Below are 18,115 nucleotides of genomic sequence, written 5' to 3' on the forward strand. Positions count from 1 at the left end.
ATGCTTTTGAACTGTGGTGTTGGAGAAGACTCTTGAGAGTCCCTTGGACTGCAAGAAGATCCAACCAGTCCATCCTAAAGGAGATCAGTCCTGAATATTCACTGGAAAGACTGATGTTGAAGCTGAAACTCCAATACTTTGGCCACCTGATGTGAAGAGCTAACTCATTTGAAAAGACCCTGATGCTGGGAAAGATTGAGGGCAAGAGGAGAAGGAGATGACAGAGGATGAGATGGTTGGATGGCATCACCAACTCAATGGACATTAATTTGAGTAAACTCTGGGAGTTGGTAATGGATAGGGAGGCCTGGTATGGTGCAGTCCATGGGGCAACAAAGACCTATTGTGTAGCACATGGAACTCTGCTTAATGTCATGTGGCAGCCTGGATGGGAGGAAAGTTTGGGGGAGAACGGATACATATATATGGCTGAGTCCCTTCACTATTCACCTGAAAAGTATCACATCATTGTTAATTGGTTATACCCTAATACAAAATAAAAAATTAAAAAAACAAAAACAAAACTGTGAACTCTAGATATTTAAGAGATCTAATCTTAATTTTGAGCAGCTCATTCATTTAAAAAGGGGAAAGATTGACATAAACGTTAATAACAAAGCAAAAATATGAAAAAAAGTCATCACAAATCTCTGGTTCTTGCTTCCTCTCCCTCTCTATACTTTCATCTCTTCTGTATATACTGTGAGAAGGGCTGAAAAGAACATCCTTTTAAACCTATTTTTTTAATGGCACTTTATCTGCTTTAGGAAAATTAAAAGCCAAGGATCCAGCCTTCCCACCCCTGGCTGTTTAGGCATTCATATATCCATCAAATATTTACTGGCCTCCAGATACATGCCAGGTAATGTTCTAAGGATTGGGGACATAGTGTTAAAAAAGATAAAGATCTCTGCCATCATGGGACATAATAAACAAGAACCTAAATAAAATATATGGAGTGAGTATATTATCTGATGGTGATAATTACTCGGGAGAAAAAGTGAGGAAGGGAGAATTGCTGGGAGGGGGATCATGATTTAAAATAAGGTGAGTAAGGAGGGTAAAACAGATCATATTTAGTCAAGACTTGAAGGAAGTGATGAAGTGACCCATGGATCCATCTATGGGAGGATTAGAGTTCCTCATGGGAGGAGCCTGAGAGTGCTGGCAAGGTTCATGGACTGGGTGGGCCATCGGGGTGGGAGTAACATGAGTGAGGAAGAAATGGGAGGACATGAGATGTGGGAGGTGTGAGGGGCTGATCATGAGAGACTAGCTTGTTGTTGTAAGGGCTTTGGCCTTATTCCGAGTGAGTGGGCAAATCGCTGGAGGGATTTGCTCAGAGAGGCAACATGTTCCGATGTGTGTGGCTATTGTGTTGAGAATAGATTTTGGGGCAAGAGAGAAAGCGGAGAGGCCAGTTAGAAGGCTGGTACCATAGTCCAGGTGATGGGTACTGGGGCCATAGTGATAAAGGAGAAGCGGTCTGATTCCAAATGTGTACTGAAGGTGGCACCGATAGGATTCGCTGATGGATGGAATGTGGGGCATGAGGAAGAGGCCAAAGTGACTGTGGGGGTTTTGGCTCAAGCATCTGGAAGGAAGGAGTTGTTCTTGCTTATATGAGGAAGACTGTGGAAGGAGCAGGTGGGTGGGGGTGATTAGGAATTGGATTCTGGAGATGGCACATTCAAGAAGCTTATTAGATGTCCAGCTGGAGATGTCAAATAGGCAGCTGGAGTTCAGAGGAGTCATGCAGGTTGGAGAGAGTCATGTTGGGTTCCTCCGTGTATATGTTATTAAAGACGCCAGACTCCAGGAGTATCCTGGGGGTTGAGAGCGGATGGGGAAGAGAAGAGGTCTGAGCACGGAGCCTTGGGCCACTCAAGTGATCAGAGCTCAGGTGACAAGGAGGAATCAGCAGAAATTGAGACGGTATGGCCAGTAGGGTGGGAGGACCACGGCTATAATGCTCTGTAAGGCAAAAGGGATATTTCTAAGACAGAGGAGTGACTGCCTACGTCAGATACTACTGCTGGTTGACTAATGAGGCCTGAGTCCTCGGTGACCTTGACAGTCATGTTTTGGTGGAGCAGAGAATGGAAAAACAAGAATTAGAGACATGTGTAGACATCTCTAGATGTTTTTCTGTAAAAGGGGAAAGAAGGTGAGAACCAAAAGTGGGTTTGGAGAGTTTTCTTTTTAAATAATGGGAAACTAGTGTTACATATAACACCAATGGGAATGATCCAGGAGAAAAGGAAGTGTGATGACAAGGAGAGGGTGAAGAAGATCACATCCTTGAGGGGGTCAGAAGGCATGAGTGCAGGGGTAGCCTTGGGTCAGGGTACAAGAGGAGTTACTTCAAAAGCAGGAGGGAAGACAGGTGCGATGCCAGTATTGGTGTGGTGTGCTTGTGGAGGGGTGGGGTGGTCTCTTCTGATGCTTCTGTTTTAAAAGAAAGAGGAAGCAGAGTCACCGGTGCAGAGTGATGACAAGGAGGAGGTGTGAGAGGGCTGGGCAGAAAGGAGAAGGTATGGAGAGCTGGTGTGTTCAGAGGAAGGAGAGCAAAGAGCCAGGGAGCTGAGATGGAGTGGATCCCTGGAGGCTGTGACATGAGCTTGGAGTGAGACCAGCCTCTGGTTTGCTCTTTTTCAGCTGCACTGGGTGTGATGGGAAAGAGCTGGGTTTAAACCTAGGTTGGGTTGGCCAGGAATACAATGGAGCAAGAAAGGGCCCAGGGAATTTGCAAGTGGGGGAGGGCAAAGGGGCAAAATATAAACTAGCTAGGATGTAAATTATGATTCTGCAACACGTATGATTTCTGTCAAGAATGAGGGCAGTTGGAAGAGGATCTCCCTGTGGGATGCGGGGGGAAAAAGGGGACGAAAGTCACTGAGCAGCCAGTCAGCTGGGTTTACCAGGAGTTAGGAAAGTCACTGACTCTGCTTCTCACCATTGTGTTTAAGGAGAACCAGCCATAGAAATCACCTGGAACTTGGAGGGAGGAGGAAATTACAGCTGAGAGTTCTTAGGGAAAGTTGAGTGTGGTAAGACTTAGGTCCCGTTTGGTGGTCAATTGTTAGTTCTTCAAAATTTTTTTAAACTCTGATTTCTGCTTTTGTTCTTCTTTTAGAGGTTATCTGCTTGTGTTTTATCATCTGTTCTTTTTTATTTTAACAGCTTTTTTTGAGATAATCCACATATATACAAGCCCCTATTTAAAGTGTGCAATTTAGTGGTTTTTAGCTTATTAACAGAGTTGTGCACCCATCACCCATCACCCATCATTAGTTTCAGAATATTTTCATTATTCCAAAAAGAAATAATGTACCCCAAGAGCAATTGTCTCCCATTTTCTCCCAGCCATTAGTCTATTTTTTGTCTCTATGGGTTTGCTTATTCTGGACATTTCATGTAAATGAAATCATGAAATATGTGGTCTTCTGTGATTAACTTCTTTCATTTAGCATAACGTTTTCAAGGTTTATCCATGTTGTTGCATCTATCAGTTCTTCATTGCTTTTTGTTATCAAATAATGTGCCATTGTTTGGGTGCATCACATTTTCTTTATTCATTGATAGACATTTGGGTTGTTTCTACTTTGGGACTTTTATGAATAATGCTGCTATGAACATTCATGTATGAGTTTTTGTGTGGACATAAGTTTTCAGTTTTCTTGGAGGAGAATTCCTGGATCATATGGTAACTCTCTGTTTAATCTTTTGAGGAGCTTCCCCCCTGTTTTTTGAAGTGACTGCAATACTTTACATTTCTACCAGAAGTAAATGAGGGTTCTGGTTTCTCCACATCTTCATGAACACTTTTTATTATCTGACTTGTTGGTTATAGGCATCCTAGTGGTGTGAAATGTTCTTTCATTGTGGTTTCTATTTGCATTTCCTTGATGGCTAATGATGTTGAGCATCTCTTTATGTGCTTATTAGCCATTTGTATAACTTCTCTTGAGGAATGTCTATTTTAATCCATGGCTCATTTTTATTGAGTTGTTTGTCTTTTGATTTTTGGACTGTATGAGTTTTCTATATATTCTGTTTACAAATCCTTTACCAGATACACACAGGCATATATTTTCTCCTGTTCTGTGAATTATCTTTTCATTTTCTTGGTGGTGTGTTTTGAAGTATCCTGTTGTTCTTTATTTTCAAAAGGTTTCAGTTTTAAAATTATGTAAGGAATACATGTACACAATAAAAAGTTATAAAACTTTAAGTGATACACAAAATAAAGAAATAAATAAAACATTTGTAATTTTATCATTCACAGATAATTGCTGTGAACATTTAGGGTTTGATCTTTTAACTAAAAAGAATTCTCATTATTCAGTTTTTAACCTTTTGTAATTCTCATCAGTTGTGAATAACTTTTCATGTCAATAAACATTTTTACAACATCATTTTCTGTTGTTGTACAACATTTAATCACACGGATGTACAATTTACCCCAAAAAGTTCCTTATTGTCAGATGCTTAAATTGCTTTTCCCTGTTATAAGTGTAGTAAGTCTTCATACATATCTACCTTCTTTGAATAGATTTCTAGAATTGGAGTGAGGGATCACAGTGTAGGCACATTTTTAGGGCTGTAGAAGCATGCAGCCAGATTGCCTTCTGGAAAGATTGTGGCCAGCTATTCTCCTGTAGGCAGGGAGAGAGCCAGTCCTTGGCCAGAAGCTAACCTGGTCCACATAAAACAAACAATACTATTGTTGGTAACACTATGTGCTAGGCACTGTTCAAAGCACTTTATACATATGACTTATTATTCCTCACAATAACTCTATCAAATTGGTTCTGGTATTTTTCCATTTTACACATGAGACACTTGAGGCACTGAGAAGTTTTGTCCAAGGTCACACAGTTAGGAGTGACAGCATTTGAACACTGTGAGAGCCAGACTTCTATCTGGAAGAAAGCCTGGTACTGTTAAGTACAATGCTGGCTATTGCTTGAAGATAGTCTTTATAATGCAAAGAAAGCTTCCTTTTGTTCTTAATTCATGAGAGTTTCATTTAGAAATAATTGAAGAATTTAACAACATCTCCCATCCCCTTCTTTTTTGCCTATTATAGATCAGAGATTGGCAAACTTCGTCTTAAATGGCCAGATAGTAAATATTTTAGGTTTGGGGTCTTAGGGTCTCCATCACAGCTACTCAGCTCTGCTGTTGTAGTTCAGAGGCAGCTACAGGCAATATGTAAATGACAAAGCCAGCTGGCTGGCCGCTGGGCCATAGTTTGCAGATTTCTGTTCTAGATAATCATTTGGGTTTTCTCTCCTTGCATATTCATACTGAGTCACTCCTGCATTCTGGAATAATCCAGCCTGACTATGCCAGATACACCGCTGCAATCTATTCATTAGTATTTTTATCTGGGATCTTTACCTCATGATTCAGGAATGGGATTGATTTGTGTGTGTGTGTGTGTGTGTGTGTGTGTGTGTGTGTGTGTTCTGTTCAGACTTCACAAAATGAATGGGGGGAACTTCATCTTTTTTCTGTGCTATGCAGCGATCATTTTTTCTTTGAAAGACTGATAGAAACTGCCTCCAAAGAAACCATCTTGGTCTGATGTCATGGAGGTAGTTCTCCGAGATCTCTTCCATTTTCAGAAAGTTATCTCTTCATATTTCCTATTACATTTGAATCAATTTTGGCAGTTTGTATATTTTTTAGAAAGTTACCTACTTCATCTAGATTTTCCAAGGTTTTTCCACTGTTTTGGGTGTAACAAATCTCTTAATATTTTTATTCTCTCCATAATATCTTTTTATTTGATCTTATTCCTAATGGTGTACCTACTTTTTGACATTAGATTTGATAAATAATCTAATGTTTATTGGTCTTTTTGAAAGTTTGCTCTGGGATTTGATTATCAGTTACAATATTCTCCATAATTCTACTCATCATTTTCAAATTTTGATCTTCCTATTTTCCTTTTTCTAACTTTTTAAATTATCAGATTATTTATTTTCATTCTTTTTGTATAAGAGCAAGAATATTTAAGACTGAATTTTCCTTTGAGTACAGACTAGGCTACTAAATTTTAAGGCATAGCCCTCTTACTCTTGGTATTTTCTAAGGACCTTTGATTTTAGTTTTGTTTTTTTGTTTGACTCAGAAAAGTTTTAAGAATACATCTTTAAATTTCTAAAAGGTTGGGATTTTTGAGTTTCTCATTTGTTTCTAGTTTTATTATTACATTGAGATCAGAGAGTGTGACTGATAATGGATTATTCCTTGGACTTTATTGACATTTGCTTTGTGGCTTTTAATTTTTTCGAAGTGCTCCAATGGTACTGGAAAAGAAGGTATAAGTTCCGTTTTTAGATTACATGGTGTTTGTCTATTTAAATGACACTGTTAATCATATTACTCAGATTCTCTGTTTCCATATTCTTCTTTTAAAAAATTTACTTGGTTTTTCAAGACTGAGGGAAATGTAATAACTTTCCCACAACTATTGTGTTGCTGTCATTTCTTTGTACAAAACACACTGGTTGTTGTCTGTTTATGCCTGGCTCTGAGCCTGAGTCATAAAGGCAAATCTTGAAGTATCTGATCTTGGGAAGAAAAGAAAGACTTAGGAGGAAGCAAACAGCTAATGTGAATTCCATTCTAACCATTCCTACCTCTGTGTACATATTTGCCTGTGTTAGCGTGTGTACTTTGTGGTGTGGGGGGTATATGTGCATTTCAGCACATATATGTCTCTTGGGCACGAGTGTGTAAATAAATATGTTCTTTCATGTGTCAGTGATTGTATGAGTTTGATATGTGTGTCTGTTTATGTTTATTCATCGATCACATCTTTTGTTCAAATTGAACTTGAAACATCAGGACTGGTGTCTGCCTTGATGGCTTTTTTGAGAGTGGTTACAACTCTGAAAGCTCTGCTACTCTGTATCTTAACCCATCTGAACCTCTTTTCCCCCCTCTGGCTGCAGAAGATCCTTTTGGTAAGTTGGTCAGACAGAGACTCTGTAGACTCAATGTCGCTCGAGCATCCGCTAGTGTTTTATGTCTGGGTACCACATTCTGGCCACACAGACGATGTTAGGACCATACTTCCAGAATGGGTTGAGACTCAGAACCTCACGTCACCCTCTCCCCACTGTACCTGTTCAAGTTCCATTGGCCTGCCTCCAGCTTGGGTCACCCTTAATAACCTAGAGCTTGATGGGCTAGGCATTGGTTTAAAGGGACCACCAGCATTCCCAGAAACTCATGATGGGATTCAGTTCACTTCATAGAATAAGAGCAGGCTCCTGGGAGGTCCCTTAGTTGACTGCCTCATCCAGAAGAGGAAAGCAGGCCCCAGAATGGGCTTTCCTGACACCTTGTCCAGTGCCCTTCCCATGGAACTGGATGAGCTTTACTGGTACCGACAGCACAGACCCAAGGCCTGGGCCTGTGTAGGATTTTGGTGGAGGTCCAGGGAGAGTGATGATCCCACCTTCAGGGAACTTGCTGACTCCCTGAGCAATGGGACACCTGGACAGGACACAGCCGAAGGAGCATTCTAGACACAAGGGCCAAGAGGGCCTGCAGACACACCATGTGCAAGAGGAATTAAAAAATGGGATGATACCAATGTGTGCCCCAACAGGCTGCCCACCTTTCCTCACAAATATAAATATGTGAAGGGGCAGAGAATGTGTTGTCCCAAACTTCCTTTCTTCTCACCTCATTTCCCCCATCTAGCACAGTATTTTTTTAATAATGGGCACTTAGCATTTGTTGAATTTCAGGGGCTCAGCCCTGGTATGACCTTGGTGGGGGCTAAGTCCTGATTTTGGAAGCTGGAGTCTGGAGGTGGGGGGTCAGAATAGTTCTTTGGTGTCTGAGTTTTCCTGGGCCTGCTGTAATTTTTTAATAAATAATATTTTATTGACATTTTCTCCCAAGGAATTATCCAACATATGGTCTGAGTTTAGCCTCAGTATCCCCCTGAAATGCAGGGGGGACTGTGATGATGAGCCCACTTCACAGAAAGGAAAAGGAAGCCCCAGGAGCTTAACAGAAGCACATGGTGAAGATGAGGCAGAGCCAGGGCGAGAGCCTCTGCTTCTCAACACCAAGCAGATGTGAAGGCCTTTTTCCTGACTGTGCAGTCAGCCCCTAAAGAGGCAGGGAATTCCAGTTCTCTGCTCCTCTGAACTCACCTGGCAGGAGAGATCTGTGGTCCAGGCAAACCCATCAGCCTTGCTTGGTTTTCATCCAGAAGACCCTTGCTTGGCAAGTTCTGTTTCTGAAGCTGTTTCTCTTTTTCTGCCTACTCAGGAGGAGGAGTTCATTGATTGGTGGAGCAAATTCTTTGCCTCGGTTGGGGAGAGCGAAAAGTGCGGGTCCTACCTGGAGAAGGACTTTGATACTCTAAAGGTGAGCCCTCTCCACAAGGTGCTCTTCAGTCCGGTGGTCCCTGGGCGCGTGCACTGGGCACCAGGAGTTGCAACTAAAAGATAATATACATCTATACGTATATGTTTATGGTTGAAAAGATACCTGGGATCTGCTTAACTTTCTTAAATGCTTAAGAAAAGTAAGGATGAGTTATTCAGATGATGTGGGTTGCCCTCTGATAGATTTTCAAAATATTAAAAATGATCAAAGTTGCAAAATATTGAGAATTACTAAAGCTTGAAGATGAGTACTCAGGGATTTGTTATACTACTCCGTCTCTTTCAAAGTTATTTGAACTTTTTTATTATAAAAATTTTCCATGAAAATGAAAAGGAAAGTCAATGTGAGAATGTACCTCTGACTCCCCCACCTCTGCAATTGGGATAGAAATTACCCAGCACATATAAAAATATGGTAAACTCTGTTTCTGTGGAAAAAAAAAACCCCAGAGCCTCAAGAACAACACAAAACCAGGAGTGAGTCAGCCAAATTCTGGTATTTTGAGGAAATTCCACAAATATGGTTATACTTTTTAAAAGCAGACTCTCTTTAAAAAAGATAACCAGAGGTGACTCAAAACTGCTCCTTGAAGAAAGTTATATGGTGTCCTGGAAGAGGTTTCCAGGTAAAATTCAGGATGCTCAGTTACACTGAATTTCAGATAGATAATGAATAATGTTTTATTCAAATCTGAAAAAAAAATTATTGAATTCGAAATTCATATTTAAATGGGTGTCCTGTATTTTCACTTGCTAAACCTGGCAGTCCTTTCTAGAGAACAAGAGGGGGCAAAGGTTGTCAGACACGTGAGAAAACCCCAAGGAACTCCCTAAAGGGGAATGGGTGAAGGGAGCTTGAGGCTTGTTGAAGTGGGTGGCCACGTGGTGGCAAGGGCTGCCTCTGGCACACTGGAGGCCCCTGTGTAATTGTACTTGGAGACCTGCAGGGGCAGAGATGAGCCTCAGGGCACCAGCGGTCAGAAGGCTCAGGCCTTCCCAGGCAGCAAGTTCCTTGTTGACTTGGTAGGTGGGTGTATGAGGCTGGGCAAAGAGACAGAACTATTTGTGTACCAGGAAGAAGGTCCGACACATTAAGTCTGGCATGTGGTACTGTGGCTTTGCCAAAAGAATGAGAAAAGCCAAGTAAGAATGAGGACTCCTGCCAGGGTGGCCCATGGCCCAGGCACCCTCACTGGTTCCTCAGATGCCGGATGCTGAACTGGCATCCAGCCCACCTGCTTGACCTCTCTGAGGAGATCTCTGACAGTTTCCAAGTGAAAATGGGTTATTTAAAAACAAAATGCATTCAGCCTATTTCTGGGGGGAAAGCATACATGGAGGAAACACTGATCCTTTAGGGATTGTTAACCACTACCAGCAATATGGGTCTTTGAAAAATAGCATTGTAACATTAAGGAGAGAATGGAGTACACAATGGGTAGGGGAAAAATCATATTTTGGAAATCACTTATCATAGAGGGGAAAAGACAACTCATGGTCTCAATAGGGAAAGATAGAAAACAGAAGATACAGCAAGAAAGCATAGAAGAAAATAAACCATATAAAAACACAGCAGAAAAAGAATAAATGTTAGTTTTCCTATAGATAAAAATGGGCTACATTCTTTTACTAAGTGATACGGACTCTTAGACTACAGCAAAAGTAAAATTTCATTATACTACCTTTAAAAGATGCTTCTAAGGCAATACAATTTAGAATGGCTAAAAAAGCAAATATTTTGGCAAACGAAATAAAATAAGTGCAAAGAAAGGGGAAACAAATTGAAACTAAAGTCAAAAGCAAAGGAAACAAAATGGAGTGTTTTGTATAAATAAAAGATGTACATCTCAGTGCAAAAACTCCAAACATTAATGTATGGAACATTAAAGCTTAGAAGTCCTTAAAGCAAAAGTGGATAGGAATATATAAAGTAATCAATGAAAGTATGAAATTACAAAAATTAAAGTTGCAGTGGGATTTTAATGTACCTTTTTCTTAGACAGATGAAACAGGCAATAAATATATAAGGAAATGAAAGATATGAATAACAAGGCAAACATTTTCCAAGCTACATCGAGTAGCTTTAAAATAGAGAATAAAAATAATTAAAAATTAGAAAATACATTTTTCCTAATGCTCATAGAACACTTATAAAACTTGATCATATATTAGTTTAGTAATAAGTTACCCAAAACAGAAATCATAAAAGGCAGCAGATTTAAATGCAATAAAATGAGAAATTAATAAGAAAAGTTTAAACAAAAAGACCAACCACTTGGAAATTTAAAAAATATTTTATTGGGACTTCCAGTATGAACATGGCTGCATAAGTCAGCATTTTTCCCTTTTTCTCTTGGAAATCATTCAAACCCACAAACTTCATTTTCAGTAAAAGTTGGAAACAAATAAAACCCGCAGACTCCAAAATACATGTAAGGGCTGTCCAAAGGCAACTGAGATTGGGTAGAAGCCACTCGGCTGTAAATGAAGAGAAGATGCACGAAAATGATGAAAGGTCATGGTGGTAGCCGGAGAAGGCGATGGCACCCACTCCAGTGCTCTCGTCTGGAAAATCCCATGGATGGAGGAGCCTGGTGGGCTGTGGTCCATGGGGTCGCACAGAGTGGGACACAACTGAGCGTCTTCACTTTCACTTTTCACTTTCATGCATTGGAGAAGGAAATGGCAACCCACTCCAGTGTTCTTGCCTGGAGAATCCCAGGGACGGGGGAGCCTGGTGGGCTACCGTCTCTGGGGTCACACAGAGTCGGACACGACTGAAGTGACTTAGCAGCAGCAGCAGCATGGTGGTAGTAGACTTCAGAAAACCTCATACTTCCTAATAAAAGAATACTGATAATTATTTAAGACAGATTTTATGGATTCATGGGGACTTATTATCTATTCTCTTTACTTTTGTGTGTGCTTGAAAGTTTTCATAATAAAAATATAATTCCTGAAATTGAAGTTTTACTGTAAAATATAAAAATTATATTCTTTGTTCACAGCAATGGGCATGGGAAATTTGGAGACAGGTTCAGGCTGGTGGCAAAAGCCTCTTAGATCTGGTTTGGTTCAGAGAAATAAAGAAGGTGGAGTTTCACAAGAATCACATAGATGAGCCATATTTATAGGGAACAGCCTGCCTCTGTAGTGGGAAATAAGGAAATAACTGGTCTAGGGAAATTCAACACTTTTAGTGACAAGTAATAAGAAAAGAAATAGTACAGAATTAATTTAAACATACTAAGGAAAAAAGAAAAGAAAATGTAAAACAAAACTTAACCAAAAGAAGAGGATATATACCCACCACAAAAGTTTCTCCAAGGAGCAGATGAGATGAAAGACTTTGCTGTGAACTTTTTAGAAATAGGGCAGTGTGAATGCAAGCAAAAATGAAAGAACTCAAGGGATGATGAGATGAGGAGAGGTGAAATGTGAGCAAGTAGGATTCAGGAAAGAAGAAGAAAACTTGAAATTGGAAGGAGCACTGGACAAAATGACCACATTGGAAAACACAGCAAGGAGCACAGGGGACAGAATGAAATGGAGATAAATAATTATAAAAGGATGAAGAGAAAATGACAAATATTAGTAGTTAGGGAAAGGATATCCAACATTTGCATAATTGGAGTCTCTAAGGAGGACAACCAAAACAATGAAATTAAGCAAACAGTTAATAGTTTAATAAAACTTCACCAGAACTGAAAGAATACTTGAATATGCACATTAGAAGTTCTGCTATGTCAGAAAGTCAGAAAAGATTGACCCAGATTGGTCAACTCTGGAACATATTCCCAGTGTAGTTACTGAACTTTCAGTTCAGTTCAGTTCAATCGCTCAGTCATGTCCAACTCTTTGCGACCCCATGAACCACAGCACGCCAGGCCTCCCTGTCCCAGAGTCCACCCAAACCCATGTCCATCAAGTCGGTGATGCCATCCAACCATCTCATCCTCTGTTGTCCCCTTCTCCTCCTGCCCTCAATCTTTCCCAGCATCAAGGTCTTTTCCAATGAGTTAACTCTTCACATCAGGTGGCCAAAGTATTGGAGTTTCAGCTTCAACATCAGTCCTTCCAATGAACACTCAGGACTGATCTCCTTTAGGATGGACTGGTTGGATTTCCTCGCAGTCCAAGGGACTCTCAAGAGTCTTCTCCAACACCACAGTTCAAAAGCATCAATTCTTTGGCTCTCAGCTTTCTTTATAGTCCAGCTCTCACATCCATACATGACCACTGTAAAAACCATAGCCTTGACTAGACAGACCTTTGTTGGCAAAGTAATGTCTCTGCTTTTTAATATGCTGTCTAGGTTGGTCATAACTTTCCTTCCAAGGAGTAAGCATCTTTTAATTTCATGGGTGCAATCACCATCTGCAGTGATTTTGGAGCCCAAAAAAATAAAGTCTGACACTGTTTCCACTGTTTCCCCATTTATTTCCCATGAAGTGATGACCCCGGATGCCATGATCTTTGTGTTCTGAATGTTGAGCTTTAAGCCAACTTTTTCATTCTCCTCTCTCACTTTCATCAAGAGGCCCTTTAGGTCTTCTTCACTTTCTGCCATAAGGGTGGTGGTATCTGCATATCTGAGGTTATTGATATTTCTCCTGGCAATCTTGATTCCAGCTTGTGCTTCATCTAGCCCAGCGTTTCTCATGATGTACTCTGCATATATGTTAAATAAGCAGGGTGGCAATATACAGCCTTGACGTACTCCTTTTCCTATTTGGAACTGGTCTGTTGTTCCATGTCCAGTTCTAACTGTTGCTTCCTGACCTGCATACAGATTTCTCAAGAGGCAGGTCAGGTGGTCTGATATTCCCATCTCTTTCAGAATTTCCCACAGTTTATTGTGATCCACACAGTCAAAGGCTTTGGCATAGTCAATAAAGCAGAAATAGATGTTTTTCTGGAACTCTCTTGCTTTTTCTATGATCCAGCGAATGTTGGCAATTTGATGTCTTGTTCCTCTGCCTTTTCTAAAACCAGCTTGAACATCTGGAAGTTCAAAAAAAAATCCTTTGACTAATCATATCTCCTCCCTCCACAAAAACTTAAATAATTAAAAAAAGGAAATAAATCAAAATGGCTTTACTTTCTCTATGACATTTAATACTCAAAGACGACAAAGCACCAGGTGTAAGATCATCAGGAAAAGAAAAGGTGACCCAAAGGTTTGACATTCAGCCAAGCTGCCCTTCGTGCATAACTGCTACAGACACACAGGTATGCACACTGAGGAGCCAGGTAGTATGGCTCCCAGGAGCCTGTTTCGAGGGACTCCTAGGGGATGAATTGGAGTAAAGGATGAAAGAGGATGGGATAGAGAGTAAGGACACTGATAGTCGTGTTATAGACATAAGGAGAATTGACAGATATTATTTAAAACTGGCAAATCACGAAATGTGGAAACAACCTAAATGTCCATTGACTGATGAATGGATAAACAAAATGTGATAAATACATATAATGGAATATTATTCAGCCTTAAAAAGGAAGGCAATTGTAACACATGCTACAACATGGGTGAATCTCTAAGACATTGTGTTAAGTGAAATAAGCTAGTTGCAAAAGGACAAGCATTGTATAATTCCACTCTAGAATAACAGAGTAATTATTATTAAGAGTATTATTAGCCTTATTGAACCTGGTGGCTTGAAAATAGTGACACCCCTATGGCACATTTACAAAACTGACATATATACACTACTATGTATAAAATAGATAACTGATGAGAACCTACTGTATAGCTCAGGGAACTCTACTCATTATTCTGTGGTGACGTAAATGGGAGGAAATCTGAAAAAGAGGGGATATATGTATAACTGATTTACTTTGCTGCACAGCAGAAACTAATACAATATTGTAAAGCAATTATACTCTAATAAAAATGAATAAAAGCAATAAAAGTTGACCATGTAATAAGCCATAAGGAAAATCTTAACAAAGTTAAAAAATGGAAGTACCACTGACAATGTTTTCTGATTATAAGGCCCTAAAATTAGAAATTAATAACAAGCTCAAAAGTTAAAAAAACTTCTCTCTGAAAAATTAAAAAGAAAACAACTCTTTTTAACAATTCTTGGTGAAAGAGAATATATAAAAAAATTGCAGAGTATCTGGGAAGCAATGATAAAACACTACATGTTAGACCTTAGTGGTTACAGTTAAAGCAGTGTTCAGAGGAAGCTTATAGCCTTAAAAACTTACATTAATTAAAACAAAAGGATGAAAGCTAATTACACATCTAACTCTTAGATCAAAAAAGTAAAAATGAAACTATTATGATGGAATGCCAAGAAAAGGAAAATGAGAACATTATACATCAAAATAAACAGGGCAATGCTAAGGCAGTAGTAAACAGAGGCAATTTTAAGTGTTTTCCTTATCAGAAAAGAGGGAGCAAAGTAATTAAAATTTCAACTGAAGAAATTAGAAGGAAAAAACTGCTTAAAATAGTATGAAGAAGAAAATAAAACTAGAAGCAGAGATAAGAAACTGGGTGCAGAACCTGCAGATATGGAGGGCCAACTATCCTGCTGGTCAATTTCAGATTTACCAATTAAGCATGCATATTAAGTGGGTTAAATTCACTGTTAATTAGGTACATTTTATCATCTGTATTAGAAAACTACTGCTTCATTTAAATCTAAGCACTACTCTAACAAGTAAAAATCATTGGCTGTTGAGAGGAGAGAAATTTGATCCACTGCCATTTGGACATCCTGGGCAGTAAGCATTTTGCTGACTTGTGAATTTTCTAGAGTTCTGTCTTTGATGTTCAAATAAAAAGTCAGTTAACTTTTCATTTATGTGTTTGACTGTGATCTTATTCTCAAGAAATGCACCACTCATGTACGTGATGACTCTTGGGTATTTAGAATATTGGATTAATCAGAAAACCCTGTTTTTCAATGGCGCTGAACAAATGTCTTCCTCTTTTATTTCCTTCTCCTGTTTTTCCCCCCTTTCTCTTGCTCATCTCATCTCCATGACTTGCATCCTTTTCCTCTCCTTCTCTGCCTCTCTTCCTGGTCCCCTCTCTTCCCTCCACCCACCCCCACCAACCTGCCCTCCTCTTGGCTTTTTTTCTCTAATCTGCTTCTGGTTTTCCTCCCTCATTTTTCTTTCTGTCCCTCTGTTACCTGAATTCTGACATGTTTCCTTTTTCCTTGCTGTCCCTCTTCTTCTCTCTTTCCCTTGTCCCCCTCTCTCGTCCCCACATGTGGCAGGTCTATGACACACCACTGGAGAATGTGAAGGCCTTTGAGGGCCTATCTGACTTTTGTAATACATTCAAGCTCTACCGGGGCAAGACTCAGGAGGAGACTGAAGACCCATCAGTTATTGGGGAGTTTAAGGTAAGTCCTTGAGGACATGTCTCTAGCCCAGGGGTCCCAACTATGCAGTAGCAGCAATGAGTGAAGGAGGGGCAGAAGTACTGTAGTAATATCAGTAATGACCTCAGTGCTGAGATTGGTGGCTATGTGGGTGATGGAGGTGGTGGCCGTGATGTTGATGCTGCTGATGCAGAATCTGATAGGGGTGATGTGATTGCATTGGGCTTCATAATCACAGTGGTGATGACTCTAACAGACTTGAAAGTAATGGACATAGTGGTGAGTGTCTTGGTAACAATGATGATGACAGTGAAAGCTGACCCCTCCTTCTTTTCAGGGACTCTTTAAAATTTATCCTCTCCCAGAAGACCCAGCCATCCCCTTGCCCCCAAGGCAGTTCCACCAGCTGGCTTCTCAGGGGCCCCAGGAATGCCTGGTCCGCGTCTACATTATCCGAGCGTTTGGCCTGCAACCCAAGGATCCCAATGGAAAGGTAACATCCCTGGAGCTCTCACCTCCCCTAGAATAAATGACAGGCTGGGGTATCAAGAGGCTGCAGAATTTGGATATAATATTTGCCCCAGGGAGTTCATAGTAAGTGGAAACCAGAAAAACATGTACAAAATTGAGATATGATGGTGTTGGAGTTCTATCAAGGCCAAGTGTTCCAGGAGGTCAGAAAAGGCCAAAGACAGTACACAACTTTGGGATAATAAGGAAGACTTCCTAGAAGGAATAGAATTCTTAAGGATTGATAAAGTTTTAATAGGCTGAGAGGGAGAAGAAAACCATATTTTAGAAATTAAAAACATTGGGAAATGTTTGGGAGCAAACTGCTTAGCATAGGTTTAGCACAAGGATAAGGCATAAGGACAAGAGACATTGATGGTGTTGGTGGGACTTTCAAGGGTGGGGTGGGAAGGCAAGAAGGAGGGACGGAACACGATGGGCAACTGTGCTGGCCTGGCCATGATGGAGCCTGTGGTAGAAGGAAAAATAAATAATCTTGGTCCTGTCTTTATATAAAATTTTGATGTTTTGTTCATCATGGACTGTTGGGATTGATTTTAATTTTTAAAATATCACATTAAAATGTTTACCTTGATTACTAAACTTTTTTGTCCTTCCCTTAAATTTTATGCCTGAGTCACCCTGACTTACTCTAATCCTGACTCTTGAGTGAAGGAGTGGAACTGAGGGCGAGCCCGAGTCTGGAGCTATAAGGAAATGTGGGGAGGGGCAGAATGTGGTTGGGAAAAGAGAGAAAGAGGAAGAGGTGAGGCAGAGTGAGGGACGGTGGGGTTCAGAGGTGCAAACGAGGGTCTCCTCTTGTCCCCTTGGACAGGTGCAGGCCTAGCCTGTGTCCTAGGTTGTAGGAGGGCCCTGGTGTCCCATCCCTGCAGCCCTGCTCTGCGAGGTGAGAAAAGCTCCGTTGTCCTGCTGGGAGATCACAGGGCGGGATGGAGCGGTCCCAGCCCAGGCACCACCCATGGCCTCCAAGATGTGGTTGTGGTCAAGTTCCTACATCTCAGGCCTTCCTGGTGCTGAGATTGAGCCGAGCACTCTGGCCCTGGCTGCTTCTGAGGCCAGCTGAGGGAATGCTGCTGCTCGTAGGAGGCTGGGTTGGGCTGAAAACATCTGGCCGCTTCTCTCCCTTTCTATCGGCTGAAGCAGAGGTCACGGACAGGACCCCAGCCTGGCCTAGTCACATATATCACATGAACTGGTGTGTTTTTGGGGATATGAGCCTGGCCCCCACCCACCCTCTCCTAAGGGGGCAGTGGGCTGGGAGTGTGGAGGACTTGGGCACCCCATTTCCACTGCTAGAGCAGAGGCTCGAAGCGTGTGTTGGGGTGGTGTGCATGATGGGGCTGCTGGCCTGGCAAGTGGCAGCTGCTTCTTGTTTTTTGCAGGTATATTATTTTATTTATGTGATGTTAATGAACCTTTAGTCTATAGTAATAGAAATTAGTTACAAACTGGAATCAAGATAGATGGGAGAAACATCAACAACCTCAGATATGAGGATGATACCACTCTAATCACAGAAAGTGAAGAGGGATTAAAGAACCTCTTGATGAAGGTGAAAGAGGAGAGTGAAAGAGCTGGCTTAAGACTAAATATTAACAAAACTAAGACCATGGCATCTGGCCCCAATACTGTAGAAAAGATGAAGTAGTGACAGATTTCCTTTTCTTGGGCTCCAAAAATCACTGCGGACAGTGACTGCAGCCATGAAATCAGAAGACAATTGCTTCTTGGCAGGAAAGCAATGACAAACCCAGACAGTGTGTTGAAAAACAGACATTACTCTGCTGATAATGGTCCGTATAGTCAAGGCTACGG

The 18,115-nt window shown here is 40.8% G+C and overlaps 1 protein-coding gene across 50 annotated transcripts in view; it reads left to right on the forward strand.

Moving 5' to 3' along the window:
• DYSF (dysferlin) overlaps positions 1–18,115 on the forward strand; it is a 226,425-nt gene that overhangs the window by 182,505 nt on the left and 25,805 nt on the right. For all 50 annotated transcript variants that reach the window (XM_081590434.1, XM_081590440.1, XM_081590435.1 and 47 more), the window contains 3 exons: positions 8,305–8,403; positions 15,662–15,790; positions 16,107–16,262. In XM_081590434.1, the coding sequence (XP_081446560.1) occupies positions 8,305–8,403; positions 15,662–15,790; positions 16,107–16,262 (384 nt within the window). The remainder of the gene's footprint in view (positions 1–8,304; positions 8,404–15,661; positions 15,791–16,106; positions 16,263–18,115) is intronic.

Source organism: Giraffa tippelskirchi, chromosome 4 (assembly GCF_054371585.1).
Source record: "Giraffa tippelskirchi isolate mGirTip1 chromosome 4, T2T-mGirTip1v1.2.pri, whole genome shotgun sequence".
Lineage (NCBI taxonomy): Eukaryota > Metazoa > Chordata > Mammalia > Artiodactyla > Giraffidae > Giraffa > Giraffa tippelskirchi.